Source organism: Gadus morhua, chromosome 23 (assembly GCF_902167405.1).
Source record: "Gadus morhua chromosome 23, gadMor3.0, whole genome shotgun sequence".
NCBI classification, from domain to species: Eukaryota; Metazoa; Chordata; class Actinopteri; order Gadiformes; family Gadidae; genus Gadus; species Gadus morhua.
This window is the reverse complement of record NC_044070.1, coordinates 7,675,341-7,703,063: the sequence shown is the minus strand read 5'-3', so window position 1 is coordinate 7,703,063 and position 27,723 is coordinate 7,675,341. Positions and strand designations below refer to the sequence as shown.

Sequence of the window (27,723 nt, the reverse complement as noted above, 5' to 3'; positions counted from 1 at the left end):
AGTGCTGTGCAAATAAAGTGGAGTTGACTTGGAAGGTGCAGTAGTAATAATGAGGGTGTGTTAGCTATGCCTAATGAGGGACCACTGCTGTGCTTCGTTCCAAGCCATTAGGAGTAAACTGAGGCAGCTTCAAGGCTTGATTTACAAAGTGTTAAGGGGACAGAGTTAAACGGCCACCTCAGGCCAAGAGCAATACCTGGGCTTCTCTTGATGCCTGGTTTAGTGCATCACATGGAGGTGAATATTGAAATTGTTTATAACTATTACCAGGTGGTATTATAGATTAGAGATCCTGATTCATGGAGGGTTGACTTTTTCAAAATCCTAGTGATGTTGTGTTATGGTATGTTCGCTTAGACTAAGGTACTCTTGATAACTGTCTTTATTGAATAAGAAATTCAATAATACAATCCAAATAGAGAGATATCTGTGAAGGAATTCCTGAGTGAACTTCCTTATTGACTCCTCTCTGTGAGAGGTCAATGTATCAGCTCCAATAAGATGGTTAAGAAGGTTTGCGGAAGTATAGCAATGTTGGGATTCAAATCCACGCCTCCAGAGAGACTGGAGCGTAAAGCCATTGGGCCTTAGACCGTCGGGCCGTGCCACCAAAGCCCTGTAGAATATCCTGAATGCCTGCTTTCCCCTGTGTGTGAAGAGTCTCCTTATTGAAGTCAGGGCCGGGGCTTGTGACTGTAATTTAACGGTGGCGTGTAATGAGGCTGAGAACAGTCCCTCTCTGTGGAGCTGCCTCCTCTGAGAGGGACTTCATTTATAGAGCATGTTTCTGGACAGAGTGTAAAGTGCTTAACACGGCAGATTAAAGCACATGATGGAAACAACAGTAAGGCATTGATGTCAGCGGCATTATTTATTTTTAATCATGCAACAGAGAAAATATTTGGTTATGTGATCCATTTAATCCAACGTATAACTTAATATTAAGAATGTCTGTTGACTGTAATATAAAACAACGTAAACAACAAAGAAATCATAATTTGGTCGAAAATCATTCCCCTGATTTTGGAAATGTTTTGCAGAAGAATCCCTGTTTAAAGTAGTAATTATTATGAAAAATAATCAAATTCCTGATCTCTCGCCATCTTTCCCTCCAGGCCAAGCGGAAGGACGGGAGGGACCAGAGCGAGACGTCCACGGCGCCCTCTCCTGGCGGGGAGGAGGAAGAGCCCTTCTCCTGGCCGGGGCCCAAGACCCTGCGCCTGCAGCGCACCTCGCAAGGCTTCGGCTTCACGCTGCGACACTTCATCGTCTACCCGCCCGAGTCGGCCGTCCACTGCTCCCGCAAGGTCAGTCCTGGTTCCGTGGCAATAGCCAGAATAGTCCAGGGGTTCGAGTGAAAAATTGTCTGGGTTTGATTCCCCCCCAATGACATCGACCAGGATGTTAGCATCGTTGAGCGAGGAAGGTTCCAATGGTTGGGGTTGTAGGATGCTAAGCTGATGGGTTAGTTCCCGCCCATATGTCTGCTCCCTACCTTAATCTCATGTCTGTGATCTTATACCACACATCTGTCTGTTAAATTAGTGAATGACTTAAGTAGTGATGACTAGTGCCTTTATCAGTGTGCTTTCGGTAAAAGCATAGTAGTAAGTCCTCTCAATAGTCAAAGCGAGTTCTCGTTTTACAAGCGGGACAATAGGGGAGTTATGATGTGTGTGAGTAACCGTGATAAGGATAAGTTGCGTCAGTCAATGTTATCTTTCCCTGGTCTTTAAAGCTGAATTCCCGTAAGTCCTTGCTCTGATACATCAACAACAATGAATGTCTTTTACTGGCAAGGTCATCGTGCCCACATCTCTAATAGTGGGTTCTCAAATGTGATGCAGGCCTTTGGAAAAGTCAACAGTTAAAGCTGAAGCAATTGTCATATTTGGTTTTAGTCCATGTGAAAATCTTGAGGGCCACTGTTTGTCGACTGTTGGTCACCACTGTCCTGATGTTGAATTGTTACTTCAATATGGACAAATAGTGTTTTGAAAAAAACAGTACCCTATCAAGATGCGTCTTGGTAGGGTGGACTGGACTGGAATGGTCCAGTCCAGTGGTTAAGGAGTTTGAGCCAAAGAAATTCTTGACTCCAACCCCAGTGTCCGCAGTCCGTTGAGCACAATGTCCTGAACTCCTACCTGCTCTTGAATAGAATGGATCTAAAACCCTGAACCCACTCTGAAATGCTTTGCATAAAAGTCTCAATGCTAAACTACTATCATCCCCTTGGCTCCCTGCCAGTCATCCACCAGATAACATAAGCGTCAAGCTGGCCTCGTACATTCATCTGCCCTTCCAGAACTGTCTGAGACCTAATGTCACGCAACGGCCAAGACTTTCGGTGGAAGAAATGGTCCTCGCACCAAGCCGCTGAAACCATGGCCGTGCCGGCTATGTTCCTGCTAAAGTAGATGTTATTTGGGTGAATGGTAATTCAGGGCCGTTGGTGTTGACTCTGCTCTGAAGAGTATTTTGAAGAGCTCTCCGGGGTGCAGAGAGCTGGGTTCCTCCTGCAGCGGCTGGCTGCACATCTGACGGCCACAAGAGGAACCGTGTCACCACGGTTGAGATGGCTCTGACATGTGTCCAGCCAAGAGAGACCGGCCCAGGCCAGGAGTCCCGTCTTGTGTTTCGTCCCCCGTAGACCTAAATGGACTTCACCCAAATAGGAGGGCCCCCTGCGTCTTTCTGGTCCTGAAGCTGCTTTCGTTGATTATTTGGGTTGTAGCACCAGTTGTATTAAAGCAGTTTTTAAGAGATAGGTCATTTAGGGTAAGTGCTTTACAAAGAGAACCTACCCAGCACTGAGGCGAGAATTGCACTTGATGGTCCAACAAAATGAGGGTTAGGTAAGGTTAGGTTTTGGACTATAAAACTATTAAAATATCATTGCATTCAAACATTTTGCATAACGAGTGAGGATTGCCCACCATCAGATCAAACCTGAAATTGTCAACACCCTCATCAATTACATTTTATTGAGGTCATCTGACGAATGTTCATCCACAGTTCTAACTGTTATGTAACCTTAATTATGACAGTGAGGCAGCTGCTTTAAACCACAGCTTTGGGCCTTAACCACAGTTTTAGTTTCACGGTAATTACTTCTCTCCTTGGAGTGGTTTCAGCCAATGGGGGTTAAGTTGTGGACAGGGTCAGGGTGTCTTAGCGTGAGGGATGCTGGCAGTCATACAGGACACATGTTTTTCTCTGAGGGGCTGACGGTTTAATCAGCCATGTGGCTTTAAGAAACACCAGTCTCAGAGAGGAAGATGAGGGTTTAAGCTGAATAAATGAGGCAAGGGGAAAACAAGGAAAACAAACCTAGCTATGAAGTCATTTCTTCGGTTAATTCAGGAGCATTGCAACAACGCGCTTCACGTCCCAGACACACATCATCCTGGTTGTGTGTGTTTTACGTCACATGTGCTGCCCTTAGCTTTGTATAATAGAAGTACAGGCTTCCTCTCCTGGTTCAAGGCCTTCGCCAGCTCGCTCATCCGCTCGTGTGCAGACCTGCTCATGCTGCTCGCTGGCTCACTTGATCATTGAACCACATTCGTTCTTGAGCCATCTCTCACTCTAGGCCTCTCACATACTACACCCATCTACTGGACTCACTCAATCACTGGAAGTATGAGCCCTCAATTCCTCACTCACTCACTTGAACACTTACACACACACTAAGTCCCTCACTCTAATACTACACCACTCACCCACTCGCTTACTCAAACACTTAACCACTCATTGCCTCTTACTTGAACACTAAATCATTTACCCTAATCCTAACTGTAACCTGTCCCACTCAGTCCTTTTACCTGCTTATTGATAAAACCTATTTAAACATGTTTAAACCTGTAAAGCCTGTTAAAACAAGTTAAAATCTGTTAAAACAAGATCAAACCTGTTCAGCCCTGTTTAAACCTGTTCAAACCTGTTTAAACCTATTCAAACCAGTTCAAAACTTCAACACCATCGATTTTTAACCAAACTAGCAGAACTGATCCTTCTCTGATTTTTGTCTTTTATCTTCTAGGATGACGACAACTGCAGTCGAGGTGAGTCCTTAAATTATTACTCCATTTGCACGTCGACAGTTTAGTCTCTGTCTCCTGAGTCCTTAGACCCAGCAGACCCCGATGGAGCCTGCTAGATCTCCGACTGCTAAGTCCGGAGACCAAGCTAGAGGGTCACTGACTGCTGAGCCCTGACACCTAGCAGACCAAGCTAGAGCCTGCCAGAGGCTGCTAGAGGCTGGGTGACGAGAGGCTCAAAAACCAGGGACTGAGGTCCTCCCCACGGAAACCATTTACGCCATGTGGTCGTTATTGTCTGGTCTGAGACACAGATACAATTATGTACAGGAAGAGAGCACCATTACTGTAATGCATAGGCTCTAGCCCCTGTCCACGTGGCGCCTGTAATGATCCCTGATGCCCGGCCCTGGGTCTCTAGGTCTCAGCTCACCTCTGGGCTCCTTAATGGGACATCTGCTGTGGACCTCAGGCCTGCAGCACCACACCAGCCCCCCAGACAGGGACAGACAGGCAGCTGGGCAGGCAGACAAGAAGCAGGCAGGCAAACAGGCAGGCAGGCAAACAGGAAGACAGACAGGCCGGCAGATAGACATCGGAGACAGGCAGGAAGACAGGCAGGCAGGCAGGAAGACAGACAGACAGACAAGTTTGCTGATCTAAACAAGCATGCAGCCAGTGTGAAGGGAGAGTCCAGCATATTTTAGGAATGCTCCGGGTCTCTGGTCTTCGTATTGGGGACATTCTTTAGGTGTAACACCCGGTTTGAGCCCGGAATGTGATCCCCACTTTCCGGGAGGCTACCCGGTATCTGTGCTGTGTAGCCCCCCCAACCCAACCCACCCGGACCGCCGCAACGGGAACATTCCCTGGCCCAGTCTGCGGCCCGCGGGGCTCCCTGAGCTTGGAGCGCCAAGGAAAACAATCCTCTGTTATCAGGAGAGGGTCCCACCTGGGACCCCCGTAGGGACAGACCCAAGAGGTGTTGGACAGGGAGAGAAGTTATGGTGAAGGAAGAGGACTTTCTACATCTATTGTTTGGTGTGAAAAGGACAGTGGAGAGAGGTGTTGTTGTGTTACAGGACATTGTGAGAAAGAGTTCAAGTCATTAATGGACAGGAAATGAGTTTCAGGCATCCTTAACTGTGAGAAATGGATCAAGAGTGTAACCGTGTCCTTAAAATAAAATACCCCGGATAATACAAGATAAGAATAACAGAGGTAATCATATGAATAGAAGGTAGTTACATGAGAATGGCGCGGAGCTGACTGGAAGAGTGTGTGTTGAATGGGCTCCAGGAATGCCTCTGAGCGGGAAAGAGACATTTATTCTTGAGAAGTCCCCCAGCATCTCTTTCCGTCCACAATGTCAGATTCCTCAGTCCACCCCACAGACCGCATAACAAATGTCCACCCCCGTATGTACACACACACACACACACAGACACAACCACACACACACACATACACACACGCACACGCACGCACGCACGCACGCACGCACGCACGCACGCACGCACGCACGCACGCACGCACGCACGCACGCACGCACGCACGCACACACACACACACACACACACACACACACACACACACACACACACACACACACACACACACACACACACAGAAACACACAGCATGCATGCGTGCAGATACCGATTCTCCTTTCTTGCTCCCATAATGCCCCTGTGCTTTCCAACCAGCTGTAGGCAAATGTTTTCCATCACCAGGGGCTTAAGGCATCTGATACCGTTATCATTATCGTTAGTATTTCTTGAAGAGAATTATGTTTTTTCTTTTTCCTACATGGTTTTTGTTGAAGCATTTTGAAGTAATGTTATCTTTTATTGTCTTTGAGTGGTACTGTATCCTCACGACATAAATATCCGTGACATTATACATTATATCATGCAATGTAATGACCCCCCCGTTATACTGTTTAGAATGGTGTTTTGAATCCATCGGTTAATCGTAATATTAATGATATTGTGTTAAAGTCCCCCTGATTATCCAGACAATGAAATGTTTCCATACCCCACACAGCTTTATTTGGAAGTCACCAACCGTGTTTTGAAACTCCCAGGTTCTGGGAGTTTCATAGCCATAGAGGTAATTATAATTAGAGGGAGTGCATTTCAATATATGGCCTGTCCAGAGGCCGATGGCTCCCTGGGGACTGGCGGCTCTGTTCTCTGTCAGCTTCTATTCTCATTTAAACAGTGAGGCTGTCCCTCTACAACACTGTGGAATATAATACATTCATGTGCTAATACACTTATATGCTCCGACTATACCTCTGTTGTTTGATTATGCAGACCAAATGATTAATTCATCAACAATGTCAACCACATTAACGTTATTCTCGAATGTACTGAGAAAAAAAAAGGATTGTAGGAAGGTTAGTAACAAGTCCTAGTTGTCCATAATGTCATTTAATACTGTAAATGCAAGAAAGCCTAATACATGAACGGTAAATACAGTCCTGTGTGAAGACACACACAAAGCGTACGGTAACCAGGTGCACATCCGGTCGGCACGATGGACTCAGATCCCCCTCTGACTCTTCTTATCTGAAGTATTGGTCTGAACTGGTGTTGACTTATCATAGTTGAGCTAGTTTAATCTTTCTTAACGTATGGCGTGTTTGAAGACGGTGCGCATGAGCTGCAGGGTTACAGTGTGTTTGCTTGGCTCTCAATGAGTGTGTGATGAGCAAGAAAGTAGAAGAAAGAGAGAGAAATAGAGGGGGAGAGAGAGAGAGAGAGAGAGAGTGAAGGAATAAGAGAATTAGAAACACTGAAGGGATAGAGGAATAGAGAGACAGAGCGAGAGAGAGAGGGGGAGAGGGAGGAGGGAGAGGGGGGCTATATACTCAACCGCATGTTGACTAGCTGGGTGTTGCCGCTGGCAACCCTTCAAACCTCTAGAAACACACACACTTACACACAGACACACAAACAGACACTTAAGAACACACATACGGCAGTACTCAGCTAATATACACATTCATGCGTTCGCTAGATTGAAGTTGTGCTTTGACGTCCACATGAAGATCGAGTGTTTAGATACAGACATCCCCACCTAACAGAGATGGCAACCGCATGCGCCAAGAATGTGTCTCTTTTTGAGTGTGTGAGTCTATTTGTGTGTGTGTTTTGGATTTGTGTTTTGGATCATGGTCATTTGTGGAGACACAAGTCTAAATGAAACAGCTTGGTTTGAACTGGCTAAACTTTGGTACATTAAGATTCAGAAAAAGACTAAAGAAAATACACAAATTTCCCATCTGTTCAAATATTTATTTTTTCACCCCGAGCGAAAGTTCTCACTGGAAATATTGCCTTTAGATGTGTTTTTTCCCCCTGTTTGGTGGGCGTCCATAAAGATTGCGGAGTGGGCCGATGCAAAAGCCAACTGAATTCCCCTCAATTCTCCAGTGAGCTCTCAAACACCCCACCTTCTATTACCAAGCACTCGCCAACTCTCCCTCCTCTCGCTCCCCTTCAGTCTCTCTCTGTCCAACTCTCTCTCTCTCCTTCTGTCTTCCTTCATCTGTTCCTGCTCTCCCTCTCGCTCTCTCTCTTCCTCTTTCTCCCTCTCTCTAGTTCTCTCTCCTTCGATCTCCAACTCGCTCTCTACTTTTCTCTCTGTCCAACTCCCTCCTGCTCCTCTCTTTCCAACTCTCTCTCTCTCTCTCTCTCTCTCTCTCTCTCTCTCTCTCTCTCTCTCTCTCTCTCTCTCTCTCTCTCTCTCTCTCTCTCTCTCTCTCTCTCTCCCTACCGCTCTCTCTCTCTCTCTCTGTCCCTCTCTCCCTGCTCTATTTATCTTTGTCTCTCCAACTTTTTCTTTATTTCTCTTCAACTTTCTACCTCTCTCTATATTTCTATTTCTGACTCTATCTCCGTCTCTCTGTCAGTCTGTCTCTCTCTCTCTCTCTCTCTCTCTCTCTCTCTCTCTCTCTCTCTCTCTCTCTCTCTCTCTCTCTCTCTCTCTCTCTCTGTCTCCCTCTCTGTGTCAAATCGATAAAACATCCGGTCCACTGTCTTCACCCTATCGCTCTAGTTCGTTCTCTCTCTCTCTTGGACTCTCTTTCTCTGCCTATCTCTCTGTCGTGGTCGGTGAATGCAGCTTTAGCGGCAAGGCAATGTCAGAATAGCAACTGCCAACATGATGTCATAATTTCCCAACTCAGGGACATATGATGTCACGTTGCATTCTGAAAGTAAAAATTATTCACTCAGCAGATTACGAAAAACAGACATATTTTCTTTAATATGAGTAAATTCAGTCATACTTGATATCAGACATTGAACAGTGAACTCATTTGACCCCTTGCTATTGCCTCTTGAAAAAAAATACTAAAACAACATCTCAATGTCCTCTCAGCTGTGATATTGCATGTCGTCGTTCTTGGGTGGATCTCCCAATCTCGGAATGTCAGAATTCTTTGGGAGGGAAGGAGGGACAAAATCCTCCACCTTCCTGTCTTTAGTGGAAAACACACAGTGTGTGTGTGTGTGTGTGTGTGTGTGTGTGTGTGTGTGTGTGTGTGTGTGTGTGTGTGTGTGTGTGTGTGTGTTTGTGTAACTGCAGAGAAAGTGAATAACAATGAATAGATGAGCTAGGGTCGGGAGGTGGCTGAGGAATGCTGGTAGGTCTCTCTAAGGTCAAGGAGAACCATCACTTCGGACCTTCTCCTCCTCAACCGGCTCATAGTCACCTCTTTACTTTACACTTGTACACCAACTTATACGTTCAGCTTGTGATTTCCAGTGTGGATCTGTGTTCCCTTGGGTCTTCAGTATGTTTTTGTGTAAACTTGGGTCTTCAGTATGTTTTTGTGTAAATTTGGGTCTTCAGTATGTTTCTTTGTTAACTTGGGTGAGGTGTTCAGTGTGTTTCTGTATTAACTTGGATCTTCAGTATGTTTATGTGTTGCCTTGGATCTTCAGCATCTGTGTTTACTTGGGTATCAGCATGTATATTTGTGAACTTGGGTCTCTACCTTTGAATGGTTGTTTGACAACCTGCTCTTTTAATTATGCTGGTTGAGTTTCTGCACCCGAGTTTGTCTCTATTTGTGAACTCTACCATCTTCCCACGCCATGAAAGGCCAAAACACACACTTACACACACATTTTGGCTAGGTGAACGATCTGTCTGTTTGTATCAGCTCAGAGAGGGAGAGAGAGGGAGAAGGGGAGAGCGAGAGAGGGAGAGGGAGGGAGGGAGAGGGGGAGAGTGAGGCGGAGGGAGAGCGGGAGAGAGAGAGATTTAGAGGTACAGTGAGTGAGATAAAGAGAGAGAGAAGCAGGGAGCGGTTTGGCTGAGCCCAGCACTCTGTAAAATAACATTATCCTATGCCAAACAACAGGGAAGTGTGTGTGTCTGTGTGTGTGTGCGTGCGTGCGTGCGTGCGAGTGCGTGCGTGCGTGCGTGCGTGCGTGCGTGCATGTGTGCGTGTGTGTTGATCTGGATGTCAGCCAAAGGCTCCATAATCGCCACGGTATCGTTCAGACTAACAGACAGAAGAATGATGGACAGGGAGACGGATAAGATATAGGTCATATAGAATGATGGACTTTCTCTCGGATCAGGTTTACATTGATCACATGAGAAATCAATAAACATTATATTGTTTATTGCAAGCGTAATCATGACATCAGACAGGTGGAACACCTAATTCATGAGGTCACTCAGTAAGAACGTGTAATTGCTGGTCTGAGATGCAGCCCTTAATGCCGCAGGGGGAAAGCAATAGGATAAGACATTTGGTTTAAGTTCAACTACGCCTAAATCGTGTCTACACACAAGCATTAGCAACCCCTCCCACCTGGTCCCAACGGCAGGGAAGAGCAAATGCTCATGATCCACGCTCAATCATTTGATGCTTTTATGGACGGGTTGGGGTGGGTTGAAAGAGAGAGGGACTGCAGGTCGGGAATCGAACCGAACGCAGGGTGCCCTAAGTGGCCTGGCGCCCACGGCTGATCTCAGTCAGCCCATGGTGGCCGTACGGACGCCTGGGCTCGTTGGCCTTTTATTAACGTTTTAATCTTTGCGTGGGGATGGGGGGGGGGGGACACTGAAATGCCTGAAGCTTTAGATTTCCAGATTTTAATCCTGCTGATCCAGCTGTGGGAGCTTGGAAACTTCCAGAGCCCACTTTGTGCTGCAGAGTTGGAATGCTGTAGGCTGCTATATTGGCTCCGGGTTTGGATGGACGGAGGAGGAGAGTGGGCGGGGGGAGGAAGGGTTTGGAGTGAGCGAGAGTGAAAGAGACATTTTACATCTTTCAAAGTTGTATTAATTGTATTTTAATTAACATTAAAAATATTATGTTTTTTTTATGGTCATTTTCTTTGAACATATAGGAATTCTAAGGTGTAAGACATTCATAGGTGTCGTAGTAATAGTAGCAGTAAAGGTGCTTGATCGAAAGCATGATGACAAGCCATGACAACCACCCTTGTTACCATGGTGACACGCCATGACAACCACCCTTATTACCATGGTGACATGCCATGACAACCACCCTTATTACCATGGTGAAACGCCATGACAACCACCCTTATTACCATGGCAGCGCGCTGTGAAAACCAGCCATTTTACACACACACACACACGCACGTTCTCTTTGGTTGGTCCAATCAGAAGGTTTGTGTGGACATCATGAAGGTGGAGCGTCCTTGAAGATGCTATTCATCATGATAAGAAAATATCAACGGGCCTCGCTCTATTCTTTGTGTTGTACTTACCCCTAGTGGTCGAAGTGAGAACAACCTGTTCATCTAGTAGTCAAATCCACGGTTACTGTGAAGTTAGTTCATAAGCAAGGGTTTGATGTGAAGAGGTGTGCCTCTGAGCTACATGCTATCAGAGCTACATCATACTAGTAAGACCGACACATGATCTGTCATCGTTTTTCAGCTACATGAGGACAATGAATGCAGAAGCTCCCCCTCTCCTCTCCCCCTCTCCTCTCCCTCTCTCCTCTCCCTCTCTCCTCTCCCTCTCTCCTCTCCCTCTCTCCTCTCCCTCCTCCCAACCTCCTCCTCCCAGTCCTTTTTTCCTTCCAGTGGTTTCTTTGTTTTTAACGTTGTTGCTTGCTGAGCCTGTCCGAATAGGATTTTCTGTCAATCAAAGAATCCAGGATCTGCAGTGTGTCTGCCGTCAAAGCTCAGAGATATTCCAACGGGGGCAACTGTTTGTTTTTTGATTCTCCAACTGCTGCTCTGCCTCTCTCGAACCGACCAATCATGTGGCTCTCTCGAACCGACCAATCATGTGGCTCTCTCGAACCGACCAATCATGTGGCTCTCTCGAACCGACCAATCATGTGGCTCTCTCGAACCGACCACTCATGTGCCTCTCTCTCTGGTCTCCAAGGGAGTAAGCCGAACCGCCTGGAGCCCATGGACACCATCTTCGTCAAGCAGGTGAAGGAGGGAGGCCCCGCCAACGGAGCTGGACTCTGTACCGGTCAGTACAAACACACACAATACACACACATGAACAGATACACGCACACACACAGACACACACACACGGATGCACAGATGACTGCACATGCCCGTACACACACTCACAGACAAAGGGACAGATGCACACACACAACACACACACATGCACAGATGCATGCACACACACACACAGACACACACACAAACACACACACAACGTAGTACACACACACTCACAGACACATGCACAGATGCCCGCACACGAAGATGCAATCACTCACACACACACGCACAGATGCACACGCTCACCAAGACACATGCACACGTTCACACACACACACACACACACACACACACACACACACACACACACACACACACACACACACACACACACACACACACACACACACACACACCAAACACTCTGTGCGGCTGAATGTGTCAGCCGCACATATCTCAGTGAGTGATAAACATCACATATTTGACCACAAAGTTGAGTTTGTGCTGCGAGTCCTCCAGGGAACACGACATGCCAGGCACTAAAGTACTCCCCCATTGTTCTTACTGTGGCTCAAATTCTTTGATCCTGTGAGACATCCAGAGTGAGACCAGCGCCTCTGTCCCCCTGCCTGAGGGATCGTAGTTGTGGTTGTGATCCCGAGGCTGGGTTTGTTCCTCAGCGGGGGGCTGTTCAGGAACGCAGAGCCCACACACGTCTGTGAGCTCAGCCCTGAGCCCCGACCACTGCTACTAGAACCTCCTCGAGCCTCTTCCCTAGCCCCCCTCTCCTCCTCCTTCTGCTGCTCCTACTTCTCTCTTACTCCTCCTGCACCTACTCCTCCTTCTCTTCCTCCTCTTCCTCTTCCTCACTGCCTCTCTCCTCTTCCTCCTCCTCATTCTACTCCCTGCTTCCTCTTCCTCCTCTTCCTCATTCTCGTCTTCCTTGCTTCCTCCCCCTCCTCCTTCTTCTTATCTTCTTCTACTCACTACTCACTTTTCTGACCATCAACTCCTCCTCCCCCCCGCTTCCTGCTCCTCCTCTATCTCCTCCTCTTCCTTCTCTCCTCCCCTCCTCCGTCCGGGGCTCCTCTTTACTCCCCATTCCTCCTATCTCCCTCCTCCTCTCCTCTTTATCTCATCCCTCCATCCCTTTGGGACAGGGGAGTGCACGTCTTTCTGCTCCTTATCAGTTCTCCTCTTCCTCTGAGCACTCCTCCTCGTGCGTTTTCCTGTGAGATGGTGATCTGTCCCGAATGTGTAAACCCAACCAAGTTCCCCCCTTCCGGAAGGTTACCCAGAACTCCCTCTGGTCCACCCCGTGTGAACAAACTGCCAGCCTTGTTGCTGTGGACAACGGACGTAGATCCACACACCTGTGTGTGGCTCACATACCTTTGGGCTTCAATTGGTCAAGGAAGTACCTTTGTGGATATCCTGCAAATCCGTGATCCGAGAAGAGAGCGGTGTGTGTGTTTGTGTGTGTGTGTGTAAGTGTATGTGCTTGTGCGTGTGTGGGAGCTAGCTTGGCTGACGCTAGGAGTTGCCGTGGAGACTTCAGAGGGATAATAATGGAGTTGACTCTGCTTGTTCCCAGGGGACCGGATCGTCAAGGTGAATGGCGAGAGCATCATAGGGAAGACATACTCCCAGGTCATAGCCCTGATCCAGAACAGGTGAGAGCTCCTAGCCCCCCACAGCTTCCATAGTCTAGAGCAGTTGCTACATTACACGCTGAAAGTCCTGACGTCAATCACCAGCGGAACCAAGGTGAATCTCCCATCTTGGATTAATAGAGTCCAATTATGTCTGTGTATGTTGGGTTTTCGATGTTTCCGCTAAAGAGGATGTTCTGGAAATAGAACAACCTTAGCGATGCCCCAGCGATGTAGCGGAGTATATAACAGAAACAGTTCTTTCCCAGTGGGTACTTTAGTATCAAAATCCCTATTAAGCTGTCCATCTTTTTATTAAATGAATGTTTGTCTATCCATCTTTCTCTCTATCTATGAACTTATTGTTGTTTGCGTGATGCCTGATTTTCCAACACTTTTTTGAGGGTTAAAGGGGGAGGGAGGGAATGATACAAATGTTCTGTTCAACATGGTGCCAAATAGGAATTTATATAGAGAAAAGGGATTACCAAACCTGTCATACATCTTCCTGTTGGTGATAAGAAGGGTTTTCTGGAAACGTCTGAGCCTGCTGCCCACTGTCTGACGTTTGTTGTAATACCCTCATTTGTTATTGCTCCTGTCCAAATAATTCCAGGGGTAGTCCCAGCATTGCAATACAGTGCATTTCAGTGGAAATTATGCCACTGGGTGTATTAGTCAGCACATGATGTTTTTCGGTTGAGGTAAAGAGGATGTTTTCTGACCGCTTACTATCAAGTCTTTACAACCCTACATCTTGACAAATAATTCCGAAGTAGGATGTTTTTTGACTGTCACATCTCTCTCTCTCTCTCTCTCTCTCTCTCTCTCTCTCTCTCTCTCTCTCTCTCTCTCTCTTTCTTTCTCTCTCTCTCTCTCTCTCTCTCTCTCTCTCTCTCTCTCTCTCTCTCTCTCTCTCTCTCTCTCTCTCTCTCTCTCTCTCTCTCTCTCTCTCTCTCTCTCTCTCTCTCTCTCTCTCTCTCTCTCTCTCTCTCTCTCTCTTGCTAGTGATGCATCTCTGGAGCTGTGTGTGATGCCAAAGGATGAGGACATTTTGCAGCTGGTAAGAACCCATCTTCACTTCACTAGAAGAATCGTATTGATCTGACACCTCAGATGCTATCTCAAATCTTTCAGGTTTTAATGTAACAGAACAGTATCCGTTCACTTGTTTCAGCAACACGAGATGGAACGTAAAATATAATTACAGGTACAGACAGACTTTTACAACCCAATAAGATAAAACGGTCCAGACATTTACAACCAAACAAAGATACAACTATCCAGACATTTACAACAGAGAAAGAATAATGCTGTAGTATAAGCGTTTAGGGTTAGTTTTTTAAGGACAGTAAGAGCTCCACCCAAAAAAACAATGCCAGCAATACACCATCTCCCCTAACATGGACCCTAATCTGATGCTAAATTCATTCATGAGTTAGGCTAGGGCTAACAGGCTTTTGGCTTATTGGTATGTCTCTGAGCGTCTCACAGAGCTAGCTCATTTGCTGTTTCCCATCAAAGAGCGAGAGAGTGGGAGATATAGAGCGAAGGCAGAAGAGAGAGAGTGAGCGAGACAGGGGCAGTTAGAGCGAGAGGAGGAGGGTTATAAATACATTCTCAGTAGTCAGCCAAGGTTTTTCACGCAATAGACCAATGCCATTAAGAATAACAGCACGGACAGGGAATCCATTAGTAATACACCAAGATCAAATATTAATATGGAAGCGAGTTTTAAGGTGTGATTTAATAGGGTTGTTTAACATTTAAAATTGTTTAGATATATGTATCTTATAAATTGACGCATAATTAATAGAAAAATTAACTGCATATTAACAGCATTGTCTATATGTGATCATCTTCAATCAGATATCAGATATGTGGGTACATTGTCTTTGAATAGGAAAGTAGAAACAGACTTTACACAACATATTGGTTTAACATTATCAGGTGTTGGTTTAGACGTGGATGGAGTCAGGTAGTGACTTGTTTGCGTGCACTATGTGTGTGTGTGCGTGTGTATGTGTGTGTGTGTATGTGTGTGTGTGTGTGTGTGTGGGGGGCTATCAGCTGACCTCGTTGAGACAGTAAGCCTTACGAGAAAGAGACGAGAGAGGTTAGGAGTCATATACAGAGAGACTGGGAAAGGAGAGAGAGACAATCAGAGAGAGAGGGAAAAGAGGAAAGAGACGGAGAGGAAAGAAAGACACAGGCCAGAGACAGAGAGAGCACTTAAAGAAAGAGCGAGAGAGAGGGGGCCATGAATAAGGATGAAGAGAGACAGAAGATGAAAAGTTGTGGCCATGGGATATTTGACGTACAGCAGGGGAAAGTGTCAGCCCAAGGATAATATATGAGTGTGCAGGGGGGGAGAGAAAGCGAGAGAGAGAGTGAGACTATAAAACATCCCTCGCTGTACATCATACCTCGCTGACCTCACCCTAAGATGAAGGTTGAGTCAGAGGAGGGACCAGAGCAGTGATGATGATGATGATGATGATTATGGGTATGAAGGCTCTGTCACAGCATCTCGCTCTTCTCCTTCCCTCATTGATCCTTCCTTCCGTCCCTCCTTCCCATTCCTCCTTCCTTGTTCCCTGCCCTGGTGGCGCTGGTTCGCCGTTAAATCGTTTTCATTTATTCCTCAATGCTCACTTCTCCTTCTCCTTCTCCTTCTCCTTCCTCCCTCTCGCTCTCTCCTCCGCCCCGGCCTGTATAACCCGCGGACCCCAGTTTTCCCGGGACATCACCGCTCTGGTAAGCCTCGCACGGCCATTTTCCGTTTCTTCAGTTCCTTTTTCCTTTTCTCACATTGCTTGCGTTTTCGTTCCTTGCTGTGTGCGTTTCACTGTGGATCTAGCTGTTCCCATGCCAACCGCTTTATTCATACCTCATGTCTCAGAAAATTCTCCTGAAATTGTTGTCAACTGTCCAAAGGTCGGTTACCAGGCATGGATAACGTATTAAGAAATAAGTGAATTTCTCAATATGTAATGGGAAATGTCGAGGGCTGCGCTACAACACATATTTCAATGTTTGTGTGGCCTCTGTTCAGACACCGACTCAAACTTGCACTGTTGTCTGTCAAAGGTTTATGAGGCAGCTGGCAGTGCTTTGTGAGGAGATACTCCTGTGAGATGGGAGTGAACGCTCCGGTGGCACGGCTTCGGAAAACGTCCTGGAAAATACCTGGAAAACACTAAGCCCCAAAGAGTGGGAACCCTGTTCTGCTGCGTTTGGTTTGGGTTCAGGCTGGTCTCTCGGTGCCAGCACATAGTCGGGTCCAACAGCCACCGACCAGGCACAAGGTGCTCTCCTCAGGAATCCCAGCCCGTGTTAAGTACCTTTGAGCAAGGCTCCGGTGCGGCTCGTGGTTTAAGTGCTCTTGATCAGGAGCCGAAGCCGGGGGCCGGTGGTCTGTTCCCAGGGCTCCCAGGGCTCCCAGGGCTCCCAGCGGCGCGGCTGCCCAGTACCGGCCGGCCGCAACGATAGATAATCCTCCCCCGCTGTGGGAGAGCTGCTTCAGTGGGTACGTCAACGCCATTGAGTTGTGTTGGCTGTCGACCAGCGTGCAGGCAGGTGTTGAAGGACCAATCCCACTCCGAGGTGTACACTTCTAGTCATGCATGAGCCGGAAACTACAGTGACTGCAGGTACGGTGCCTCAAGACACGGGACACAGACGGATAAAAATTCCCAGATCTCTGTAAGGCTCTGATTCCTCCAGCATTCATTTCCTGGGAGCACTCTCTGCCTCGCTCTGAGTCACATGGGTTCTGGTCAGTTTTTTTCCATCGTCTATGCAAATGGAGGGGCGGGGCTTAGCGTCAGACAGCAGGCTGCCTGTATAAAGCAACCTGAGACCTCCAGGTAGAGTGATATGGATCAAAGTCCAACGCCAGCAGCAGCAGAACCACCCCCCCCCCTCCCACTCTCTCTCTCTATGACACTCTCTCTTTCCCTCCTTTTCATTTGTTTAAGAGCTCTCACTCGGAAGGGGCTGGCCCTTTAAACTCATTCAATAGCGGATTAGGCAGACGTTCCCTGAAGTCCCTCTGTCCGTGGGAGCGCTCTCTCCAGTCGGTCGGTTTGCGAGGTTAGCGCTGGCAGCGGCGGCGGTGTTGGCGTTAGCGCTCCCGGGGTTTCCCGTGGCGTCGGATGGACGTGGCTCAGCGTTTAGCATGACCGTGGACCAGCCGGCGGTGTTGGGAGCCTCCCCCGGGAGACCCAGACGCCGGTCCTTCATCCTCTCCTCCTGTCTCAGAGCCCGCTCAACGGGCCCCAAGGTGGGTAGCCCCAGGGGCCGGTTCTGGGTCTGACCGCCCAGGCCCCCCGGAGGTCCACATTCTGGACCTGCCCGCTTTCCGGTTATTTCTTCACCTTCTTCCTCCATCCGGGTGGTTATTCCTTGTTTTATTTTGTATTTTCTTCCTTGGAGGATTTATCGTGCGCTCCGTTGGTCGGCCCTTCTCTGTGTTTTTGTGTGTGTTTACTCGAGCGTAAAAAACAGTGAGACACTGGTGAATTCCTGTGCCTTGTGTGGCACTTTGGGTTCTTGTGTAACTTGTGGCCCATTCCCCTGCTGCCGGAGGGGCGTCTATGGCTACTGACAGTCTGACAGTTGTCGTGGAATTTAGTGGAAGTGTGTTTACACTGCTGATAACCTCATCACCCACACAGAATGGCACAGTAGCTTTCGCTTATCAGATTCTGCATTTTTTTTACTGCTAACAACTGAATAACTACCATTCAAGGCGGTGATCATATTGTGTAACATCAATAATGTCATCGGTGTCATCTGTCGGGTCAATCGCAGTTTTAACCAACCGACTTTTTTGAGCTTGCAAACAAGGACTGAATGAGTAATAATAAGGGAACTACGGTATCTCTAGGTCGCGGTTTCTTGATGATTATATCGATAGATGGTTAGGTACGTACTTGCTGTCTTAATTGCACTATTCAGCGTTTTATTTCTCTGTCCGTCTTAGCCTACCTTCTTCTCCCTCTTGAGTCAAAGATTCCCGCTAGTGTACTGCGCTACGCAAGCTGTGACATCACATCCTGCTATGATGACGATTAGAACGACCACAATAACAACAACCATCTCCCGATCTCTTCCAGGCGTACTCCCAGGATGCATACCTCAAAGGCCACGATGCGTACAGCGGCAACGCCCGCCACATCCCCGCGCCGCCCCCCCTGTGCTACCCCCGGATAGAGGCCAAGGCCCCGGCCTCGGAGGACGGCCCGGCGCCCCTGGAGACGGAGCCCCCCGCCGCCCCCCAGAGCCCCGCCGCCCCCCAGCCCTCCCCGAAGACACAGACGGTGGTGTGCGTGTGCAACGAGAGCGTGAGGACGGTGCTGGTGACCCCCGACCCCGGGGAGGGCGCGGCTCGGCCGGCGGTACGGGCCGGGCCCAGCCACCGGACAGAGGAGCCCCGGCACGCGGCCTCGCCGCAGCCCGGCCCCGAACCGGGCTCCACCAACCGCGGCACGGTAGCCACGGCGACCCTCGTCGGGGCGGGCTCGGTCCGGTCGACGGGGTCTCCGGTGGGCTCGGGTTCCAGACCCACCTTGTCGGGACGGGACCCCCCACCGTCCAAGACCGCCTCCCCGGGCCTCAACCACTACCCCCCCTCGTCCCCGGCGGCCTCCCCCTCCCCCCGGCAGAGCATCGACTGGAGGAACTACACCACCTACAAGGACTACATCGACGCCAAGCGGCTGCACAGCTACGGCAACCGCAGCATCCAGGAGCGCCTGGACAGCCTGCGCGCCGCCGCCGGCGGAGGCTCCGCCTACTCCCTGCCGGCCACGCCCTCTCCGCCCGGCTCCGCCCAGCGGGGGCAGGCGCTGGGCTCCCAGGTCCGACGGAGGAGCACCTCCCACGACCGGGGGACGGAGGTGGGCCGCCAGGGGTCCCCCGTCACGCCCTCGCCGCTCAGCACCTCCCAGGAGAAAACAAGGGCGGGGGGGGGCGCAGGAGACGCGGCGTGGGGGACGGCCACCGCCCGGACCTGGTCCCGCAGCCTCTCCCATGACGCTTTGCACTCCGCCACCCCGACGGGGGGGCCCACGCCCCGGGCCAGGTCCTGTGACTTCCTGGGGCGCCGTCCCGGGGAGACGGGGGCGGGCGTGGTCCCCGGGGACCAGGCGGGATGCAGCCGGCCCGGGCAGGAGTGCCAGGGGGAGGGGGCTAGAGCCGGCCTCGGAGCCCCGCCCCCGCAGGAGAAGCAGGGCAGGGGGGCGGGGCGCGCCAGCTCTGTGTTTACTAAATGCCTGACCGACCCCGCGCTGGCGGTCGGCCGACCCTCGCGGCCCCCCGCCCACAGCTCGACCGCCTCGGAGCAGTCGCCCTCCGAGCCCCCCGCGGACCACCCCAAAGACCAAAGAGCCGTCGTCATGGGCAACCACCTGGCCCACGCCTCGCTGCAGCACCTGCAGCTCCGGGGGCGGGCCGACAGCCTGAGGATGGACAGCAGGCAGGAGGGGGCGGCGGGGGGGCCGGTGCCACGCTCCTCTTCCTGTTCGGGCTCCGCCTCCAAGCTGCCCGCACAGAGGCCGCTGCAGAGCGCGGCCGTCTCCTCCCCCTCGGGCCTCGCCAAAGACGGCGACAGCCCCGCGACCCTGAGGTCGAAGGTCAAGGAGTTCTCCGACGGGGGCTCCACCAGCGCCCCCACCGTGCGGACCGGCGCCGCGGGCGTGGTCCTGAGGAGGAGGGAGTGCCTGGGCCTGCTGCCGCTCCGGCCCCCGTCCTACGTCCTGGCCGTGAAGGACCTGAGAGGAGCGGCCGCCTCCCCCCCCTGCTCCTCTCCGATGGGGAGGTCCTGCCCCGCCATAGGGGGCGCCGGCAAGCAGACCTACCTGCCCTCCGCCTCCCGCCGGGAGCCGCCGGGCCGGAGGCTGGGGGAGGCGCGCCGCGTCCTGGGCGCCGACGACCTCAACGACTCGCTGGACTCCATCCCCTTCATAGGTGAGACAACACACTGTACTGTCACACACTGTACCCCCACACTGTGCTGTCACACACTGTACCCCCACACTGTGCTGTCACACACTGTACCCCCACACTGTGCTGTCACACACTGTACCCCCACACTGTGCTGTCACACACTGTACCCCCACACTGTGCTGTCACACACTGTACCCCCACACTGTGCTGTCACACACTGTACCCCCACACTGTGCTATCACACACTGTACCCCCACACTGTCCTCTCACACACTGTACCCCCACACTGTGCTGTCACACACTGTACCCCCACACTGTGCTGTCACACAGTCCCCACACTGTGCTGTCACACACTGTACCCCCCCACTGTAACACCACACTGTGCTGTTACACACTGTACCACCACACACACTGTACCACCACACTGTCCTAACACACACTGTACCCCCACACTGTGCTGTCACACACTGTTATACATGCCACTGTCCAGTTAGAGCTAACACACACACACTGCTACACCGCACTGTCCTATCACACACTGTAATACACAACATTGTCCAGTAAGAGCTAACACACAGTGTACCACCACACTGTCCTATCACACACTGTTATACACGGCACTATCCAGTCCGAGCTAACAAACACACTGCTATACTGCTGAACTGCAGTGTCCTTTCGCACACTGTCCTAAGCTGTACTCTCCAGTCAGAGCTAACACACACACACTGCTACACTGTGACTGCACTGTCCTTTTACACACTGCACCATACTGTACTGTCCAGACAGAGCTAACACACACACCGCTACACTGTACAACACACATCACTTAATGATGCGATCAGGGGGCGTTTCCTTTTCGGGAAGATAAAAACAGTCAAGGATTGGTTTAGTGGACCCTTTCAACCGAAGGGACGGTGGAGTCAGACACAGGACGTTTAGGAGCGGGCAACGGTAGATTATGAACCCAGAGGCTTTCTGCCGGGAGTTCAACGTCGCTGCTGCACATGCAGCATCTCTTGGTGTTTTGTGGACATCGGAGTACTTAGAGCTGACGATGTCATCATGGGATGAAAAGAGAACAGAGCGACATTGCAACGTGTTCACACATTCACCTCTAGGGCATCTGAAGCACACACACAGAAATACCTTGTGACACACACACACACACACACACACACACACACACACACACACACACACACACACACACACACACACCTTCTCCACGTCCTCCCAGCTCCCTTCCTGTCTAACCTCTCGTATTACCTATAATCAAATATAATGTGTGAAATCCGATCGTCTCTCTCTGTGAAAAACACACAGAGCTTCTACTGGGGACCGGCCAGGTGGAGAACATCGATTTCCACACCTTCTAAAATAATTATTCCAAATACATACAGGTATTTTGGTTGATAAAAGGTGAAAAGTGCAGTTAATAAGTTCCCCGATAAGGTACTTCAGTGCCACAGGGTTGTAGTGCAATAAAACAAGCTGATACTGCAATACAACAGGCTGTAAGTTAAATAATAATAATAAGATATATTTATCGAAATCAATAAAGTGGGGGAATATAGCTAATATGGGACTATGGGATCGCCAACTCCAGCTCCTGAGCCCAAGGTATTCACTGCAGCTCCTCTGTCTCTTACTGCACGGTGCAGGTATTCCTTCCCTTCACAGTGAGTGTTGGCGTGTCCTCATGGCTCTCCTCAGGCGTCAGACTGCTGGAATGTTTACCACAGTCCATCTCTGAATATCAGTTGTTTTATGGGTTATGCCTCGGTATGGGTTGGCGGTGCGGCTGTTTAAGCAGTGCCCTGGGGCCGTCTGCGGTACGCGTGGCGTCGCGGTCGCGTGCGCCCGTTCCCTCGCCCGCCGCGTCACGCTAGGAACTCGACCTGTCCATCAACGCCTGGGCCCCGCCCCCGTTGTTGATAGACTAGGCTGTGTGCCAATCGGATTGAGTATCTCCCGGTGTTTTAGGACTGGGCGTCGGCACGCTATCCTCACCCCCATAGAAAATATAATGTCATCATCATGCAGTAGGATCTTCAAACTTACTTCTAATCGAGTTAGTTCCACTCCCTGAAGCTTCATACAACCCAAGGGGTCACTGGTTACCGTACTCCTCCACACGCCTCAAACCCAATCAGATTAACTCTCCATGCTCCATAAGATCTCATGAACCAGCGGTCTTTGATCACCCCCTGCCTTACAGGGAACCATGTACCTCGTGCGTTGGAGGTCACGCTGTGTGGGTTGCAGGAAGCTGCGGTTGCAACAGAACGCATGTCCGTGTGAGAACATAACTCATCCTGTTGCATGGAAATGACAAGCCTGGGAAAGATGTAGGTGAGAGAGAGAGAGAGAGAGAGAGAGAGAGAGAGAGAGAGAGAGAGGCGGGCAACGTTTCTTTCCTTCCCAGAGAGCAGTTCTAGAGGCATGAAAACAGATGGCTGTGTAAAACAGCCGGCCTCGACAAGTGTTGGCAGGCCTGGCACACGGGGGTCACGCCGGAGCTCTCTGTGGTAACCGGGGGCTCGGTTGGCGGTTGGATAACGTCTGCTCTGCCGCATCACATGGTTCATATCAGTCCGGGCCGTTACACAGGCTGATGAAATACACCCAAACAACCAATAAAGAAGGGGCTTTCGGGCACTGGTAGGAATGTACTGATGTTAATCAGCTCCATCTCTCCTGGTTTCTTGCCTGATCTCGGGGCCTGTTTGGACAGACACAGTGTGGGAAATATCCCCACGGTTCAGTAACTCTGGCTTTAGTTTACCCACGAACACATGATCACAGCCATATGACAAACTAAAATAAATGAACAAATGAAATTATATTGTTTTATGGGGAATTGCCATAATTAGACTTGATTGTAATTGATTCATATACGTAATATTTTTATTTAATATTTGTATCAGCTCTATACAGATAACTGGATGAAGCTTACAGAGGCTCCATTTCCATCCATAGTTTTGCGCTGTATGGGGTTGTAGACAGTTGTATACACTCTGTTTCTGGTAGGGGTCGTCATATTGTTGTTCTGTCCTGACACATGACACAATGACACAATGTGAATGACGTCATATTAGTGTGATGTGTGTGTGTGTGTGTGTGTGTGTGCGTGTGCGTGTGTGTGCGTGTGCGTGTGTGTGTGTTTGTGTCTGGTGTAGATTAACATGAAGCTATGTGTCATGGCTGTCAGACGGCCTTTCAGACGGTAGTCAAATCTGTTTCTAATCAAACAGCGATAGCAGAATCACTCTGTTATCTGCAAAGGAACCGGAACCTACCACCTCCCCCAGTTCAGTTCAGTTCAGTTCAACTTTATTGTCCCAAAAGGGAAACTTGTCTTGCAGTCAGGTACACGTAAAAAACACAATCTACACAAGGACACACGACAAAGAGATAGACACAGGCTAATCTAAGTCAGAAAACGGTCACACTTATCTAGTAATCAAATTTAAATACATTTACAGGTATGTGCAAAGAATTGTGCAAAAAGAGCAAACGTATTGCGCTACGAATAAAAGAGTTCTTTGTCCTATTGGACTTAGAATGAGAGACTCTTAGTATCCGGCCTGAGGGAAGGGTCTCAAATGAACAATGAAGGGGGTGATTTCTACAGTCCCAATATAGAGACAACCATTTACCTTTACTCGTTGTGTTCTGTTAGTTAAAAAATCCATGATCCATCTCACAAGATTACTCTCAAGATTAAATCCTGATAGTAGTTTACTGACTCAAACATGTGGCTGGATAGTATTAAAAGCAGTAGAAAATTCTAAAAACAAAAGCCTGGCTGGCGTGTGTGCCAGTACCATCTAGATGACTGTACAGGAGATTTAGTAGTGTAATCGGGGCATCCTCCACCCCTCTTCTAGCCCTGTATGCAAATAGCCTTGGGTCCAGGGCCTCACCCACCCTTAAAAACAAGACACTTCACAATCTTTTCAAATGACTTCATGACCAGTGAGGTCAGTGCCACTGGTCTGAAGGCATTTAAACCCCTTGTAGTGTTGCCCTTTGCCACTGGAACAATAATGGACTCCTTCCATGCCTTTGGGACCCTTCTCTGTTCCAAGGACATCTCAAAAATATCAGTGAACACCCCGCAGAGCTGTTCTGAACAGCACTCTAACAATCTCCCAGTAATACCATCTGGACCCAGACTTTTATTGACCTTATTTCTCTTAAATACTGACCTAACATCTTCTTGTGTAATTGAGAATGGTTTGGACTTTACCAGAGCTTGCTCCTTAGTTAATTTCCTATGTTCATCTGAAAAGTCATCAATATCAAAACGGGAAGAGAATGTGTTCAGATAAATCGCTATCACTCTTATACATTGGGATACGGAGCGGCTTGTTTTGTGTTTTATGCAAACCTGTCATTCTTTTAACACCATCCCATACTGCTTTCAAGTTGTTACTTCCCAGTCTCTCCTCTATCTTATTTTTATATTGTAATTTAGCCCTCTTGATTTCTGCTCTGTCCTCCTTAGTTGCCTCTCTATTTTCATCCACATCCCCATTGTGAAAAGCACTATGTTTTTTCATCTGCACTTGTTTCAGGGAACTAGTGACCCATGGCTTATTATTTGCATACACTTTTACATGTTTTTTAGGAATCACAGAATCCTCACAAAAAGAGATGTAACAGCATACACCGTCAGTCAGCTCATCAATATCTGAAGCAGAGTCCTTGAAGATATTCCAATCTGTGCAATCAAAACAACCTTGTAATTTAGAAACAGACTCATCATTCCCCTCCACTCCCCCGGAGCTCAGGGCGGGGCCTGAGGGCCCGAGCGATGAGGTCAGGCAGTAAACTGGGCTCCTAGACACCTGTTTATAGCAGGCCTATAAAAGGGGCTCACAGCTGAAGGTGATGAAAACAAGAGTAGAGTGCTGGGAGGTACCCAACGAGAGTTTTTTTTTAACATTCTGATGTTTTTATTCAGAGCGATTTTTAAGTGAGGCTGGGTCTAATCAAAGCATGCAATCGATATGGAGCCACTTAGAAATAACTCCAAAGGACTGCAGCGAGTTTAAACAACATCTACAACCACCGGATCGTATTGACACATTCATCCTTGTGTTCAGACTGATAGCCGATGCCAGTATCAGCACATTTTTTTTACTTTTAGAGGAGTTTACGAGAAGTGGATCACGGGCGGTCCTCATATGCTCTATGTAACGAAATATGTGTGTGCAAGTGTTTGTTTGTGAGTGTGTGTGTGTTACAGTCCCCACATGCTCTGTATAATGAAATGTGTGTGTTCCGGTCCCCATATATGATGAAATGTGTGTGTGGTGTGTTTCTGCCCCCATATGCACTTTATAATGAAATGTGTGTTTTGGTCCTCAGATGAACCGTCGAGTCCCAGCGTTGACCACGACACGCTACTTATCCCCGACTGCGCGGTCATCTCGGGGACACCCGTCATCACTACCGTACCTTCGAGCCCCACCGTCACGGCCCCTCTCATACGCCGACAGCGGTCACATGACCAAGGTGCTGGCTAATTAATCCCTCTGAGTTGGTTTGAAGTTTAGATCGTTTTAATAAGTAGCTAGCTAGTTATCGAGTTCACCAATTATAAAATGTAAGCTGTTTTAAAAAATGACATTTTGATGTCACATATTCTCATGTGGTTCATCTGGATTCATGTGTGTGATTATTGATCATAATGAACTGGCCCTCTGCTTCCCCTCCTCTCTCAGGTTCTTTCTGCCTCACGGTGACGGATTCAGACTCTGCCTCCAGGACTGAGAGGTCCAAGTCCTACGATGAGGGTCTGGACTTCCACAGGGAGGAGGCCAGAGGGTGAGCCCCCATCATATCACTAATCAATATTAATCACCCTGTTATGCCATGGCAAAATGCTTTTTTCTGTATGGTGTCAGATGACGAATGTTAGATTAAGCGAATTGTCTTAATTTTTTTTAATGGACGATGAGTATTTGGTTAACTGACCCTCAAAAATACTAACTTAATTTCCCTGAAGAGATAAGGGAGAAATCTGGAGCCAATTCTTGTCTGTCAATCTTTTTGATTGCATAGTGGTAACTAATGAACACACAATTGTAGGCCTCTCTCAGTGTTTACTACTTTTTACCGCTTGAATGTACTTTTGCTTTTGAAAGATCATTGGTTTTGCATCCTTGAACGATCAGGTCTAATCTCTCACAATCTAAAACCCTTTCCTCTCCTCTCTTCCCCCCAACGAAGGTCTCTCATCTCTGGCCTGAAAGGCCTGAAGAAGGTGAGTCCTCTTTGCACCACACAGCCCCACACATAGACCATGTTGACCGGGTACAGCAGTGTGGACGCTGGGCAGCCTGTGAGGCCGTGCCCAGCCGATAAGACCCTTTTTCCTTTCTCCTTCCTGTCTGTTGATCCCGTCTGATAGCATAAAGGAACCGGGCGGGGCTACGGTTCCAGTAAAGCAACAGCCCACGATTGTTTATCATTTGTTTATTCTATTTTGATTTTTAATCATTATTCTATCCAGACACGCTGAATACACACCTTCTTATATACACTGAAAAGTCAAAGAAATTTGTTCTGTAATATAACAGAATAATCTGTTTGTATTTAATATTTAGTTATGTCAAGACGCTTGAACCTAAGTGACTCACAGAATATTCAGATACGTGTCATTAATGATCAGGGTGGTTGCTATGGCCTCTTGCTCAAGGTAGACCCCAGGTAGACTACCAACGATGGGAATCGAACACTCAAACACACCCGTTGTTGAAGAGCGGCCCCCGGTACTGCAGCAGGCAGCCCAGTGTTCAGGGCGTAGGAGTGCTGGCTGGTCGCTTGGTCGGTTTGTTCTCACGGCGTTTGTCCTTCAGGTGTCCGACTGCTCCTCAGAGGACTCGGGGTCCAGGAGAGATTCGTCTTCCGACACTTTCTGCACCGCCACCAAAGAGGGTCTTCTGCACTTTAAACAGCTCCACTCGGACAAGAACAAGGTGTGTGCTGCTTTGATGCCTTATAAGTCCTAGGCTGCAAACCTCTTCACCATATATATATATATATATATATATATATTAGAGCTGTCAGTTAAACGCGTTATTAACGGCGTTAACGCAAACCAAATTTAACGGCGTTAAAATTTTTATCGTGCGATTAACGCAATTATTTTATAAAAAAGAAAAAATCTTTTTTTTTTCTTTGGCTCAAAACAAAGAAGCAGTAGCCTGACTGCTATGTTCAAATGACATTTGTTCAAAGCAGTCGTTTAATTGCACTATAGGCTCTTTTTTTGTATCGTCCTGTTTTGATCAGTGTATATGCCAATGTTGTTATCAATAAAAAATCATTTGCACAAGGCAAGCCGATGCACTTCACCATGTTGATAAGAGAATTAAAATGAGAAGAATTATGGGACAAAAAAATCAAGGGATATTTAGCATAGAAAAATAATTTGCGATTAATCGCGATTAATTAGAGTTAACTATGACATTAATGCGATTAATCACGATTAAATATTTTAATCGCTTGACAGCTCTAATATATATATATATATATGATGACACACACACACGCATATTAAACACATTTGTGGGGCTGTATATGATGACACACTCA

The 27,723-nt window shown here is 48.5% G+C and overlaps 1 protein-coding gene across 5 annotated transcripts in view; it reads left to right on the top strand.

The window, feature by feature from the left end:
- Nucleotides 1-27,723, top strand: part of arhgap21a (Rho GTPase activating protein 21a) — an 84,103-nt gene that overhangs the window by 41,012 nt on the left and 15,368 nt on the right. For 3 of the 5 annotated variants that reach the window (XM_030348957.1, XM_030348956.1, XM_030348954.1), the window contains 11 exons: nt 1,116-1,307; nt 4,046-4,067; nt 11,436-11,528; nt 13,107-13,185; nt 14,173-14,227; nt 15,898-15,921; nt 18,285-20,136; nt 25,492-25,638; nt 25,848-25,950; nt 26,356-26,389; nt 26,985-27,104. In XM_030348957.1, the coding sequence (XP_030204817.1) occupies nt 1,116-1,307; nt 4,046-4,067; nt 11,436-11,528; nt 13,107-13,185; nt 14,173-14,227; nt 15,898-15,921; nt 18,285-20,136; nt 25,492-25,638; nt 25,848-25,950; nt 26,356-26,389; nt 26,985-27,104 (2,721 nt within the window). Of the gene's footprint in view, nt 1-1,115; nt 1,308-4,045; nt 4,068-11,435; nt 11,529-13,106; nt 13,186-14,172; nt 14,228-15,897; nt 15,922-17,097; nt 17,450-18,284; nt 20,137-25,491; nt 25,639-25,847; nt 25,951-26,355; nt 26,390-26,984; nt 27,105-27,723 lie in introns of those variants that run through there. The other 2 variants (XM_030348955.1, XM_030348958.1) reach the window with 2 other exon arrangements.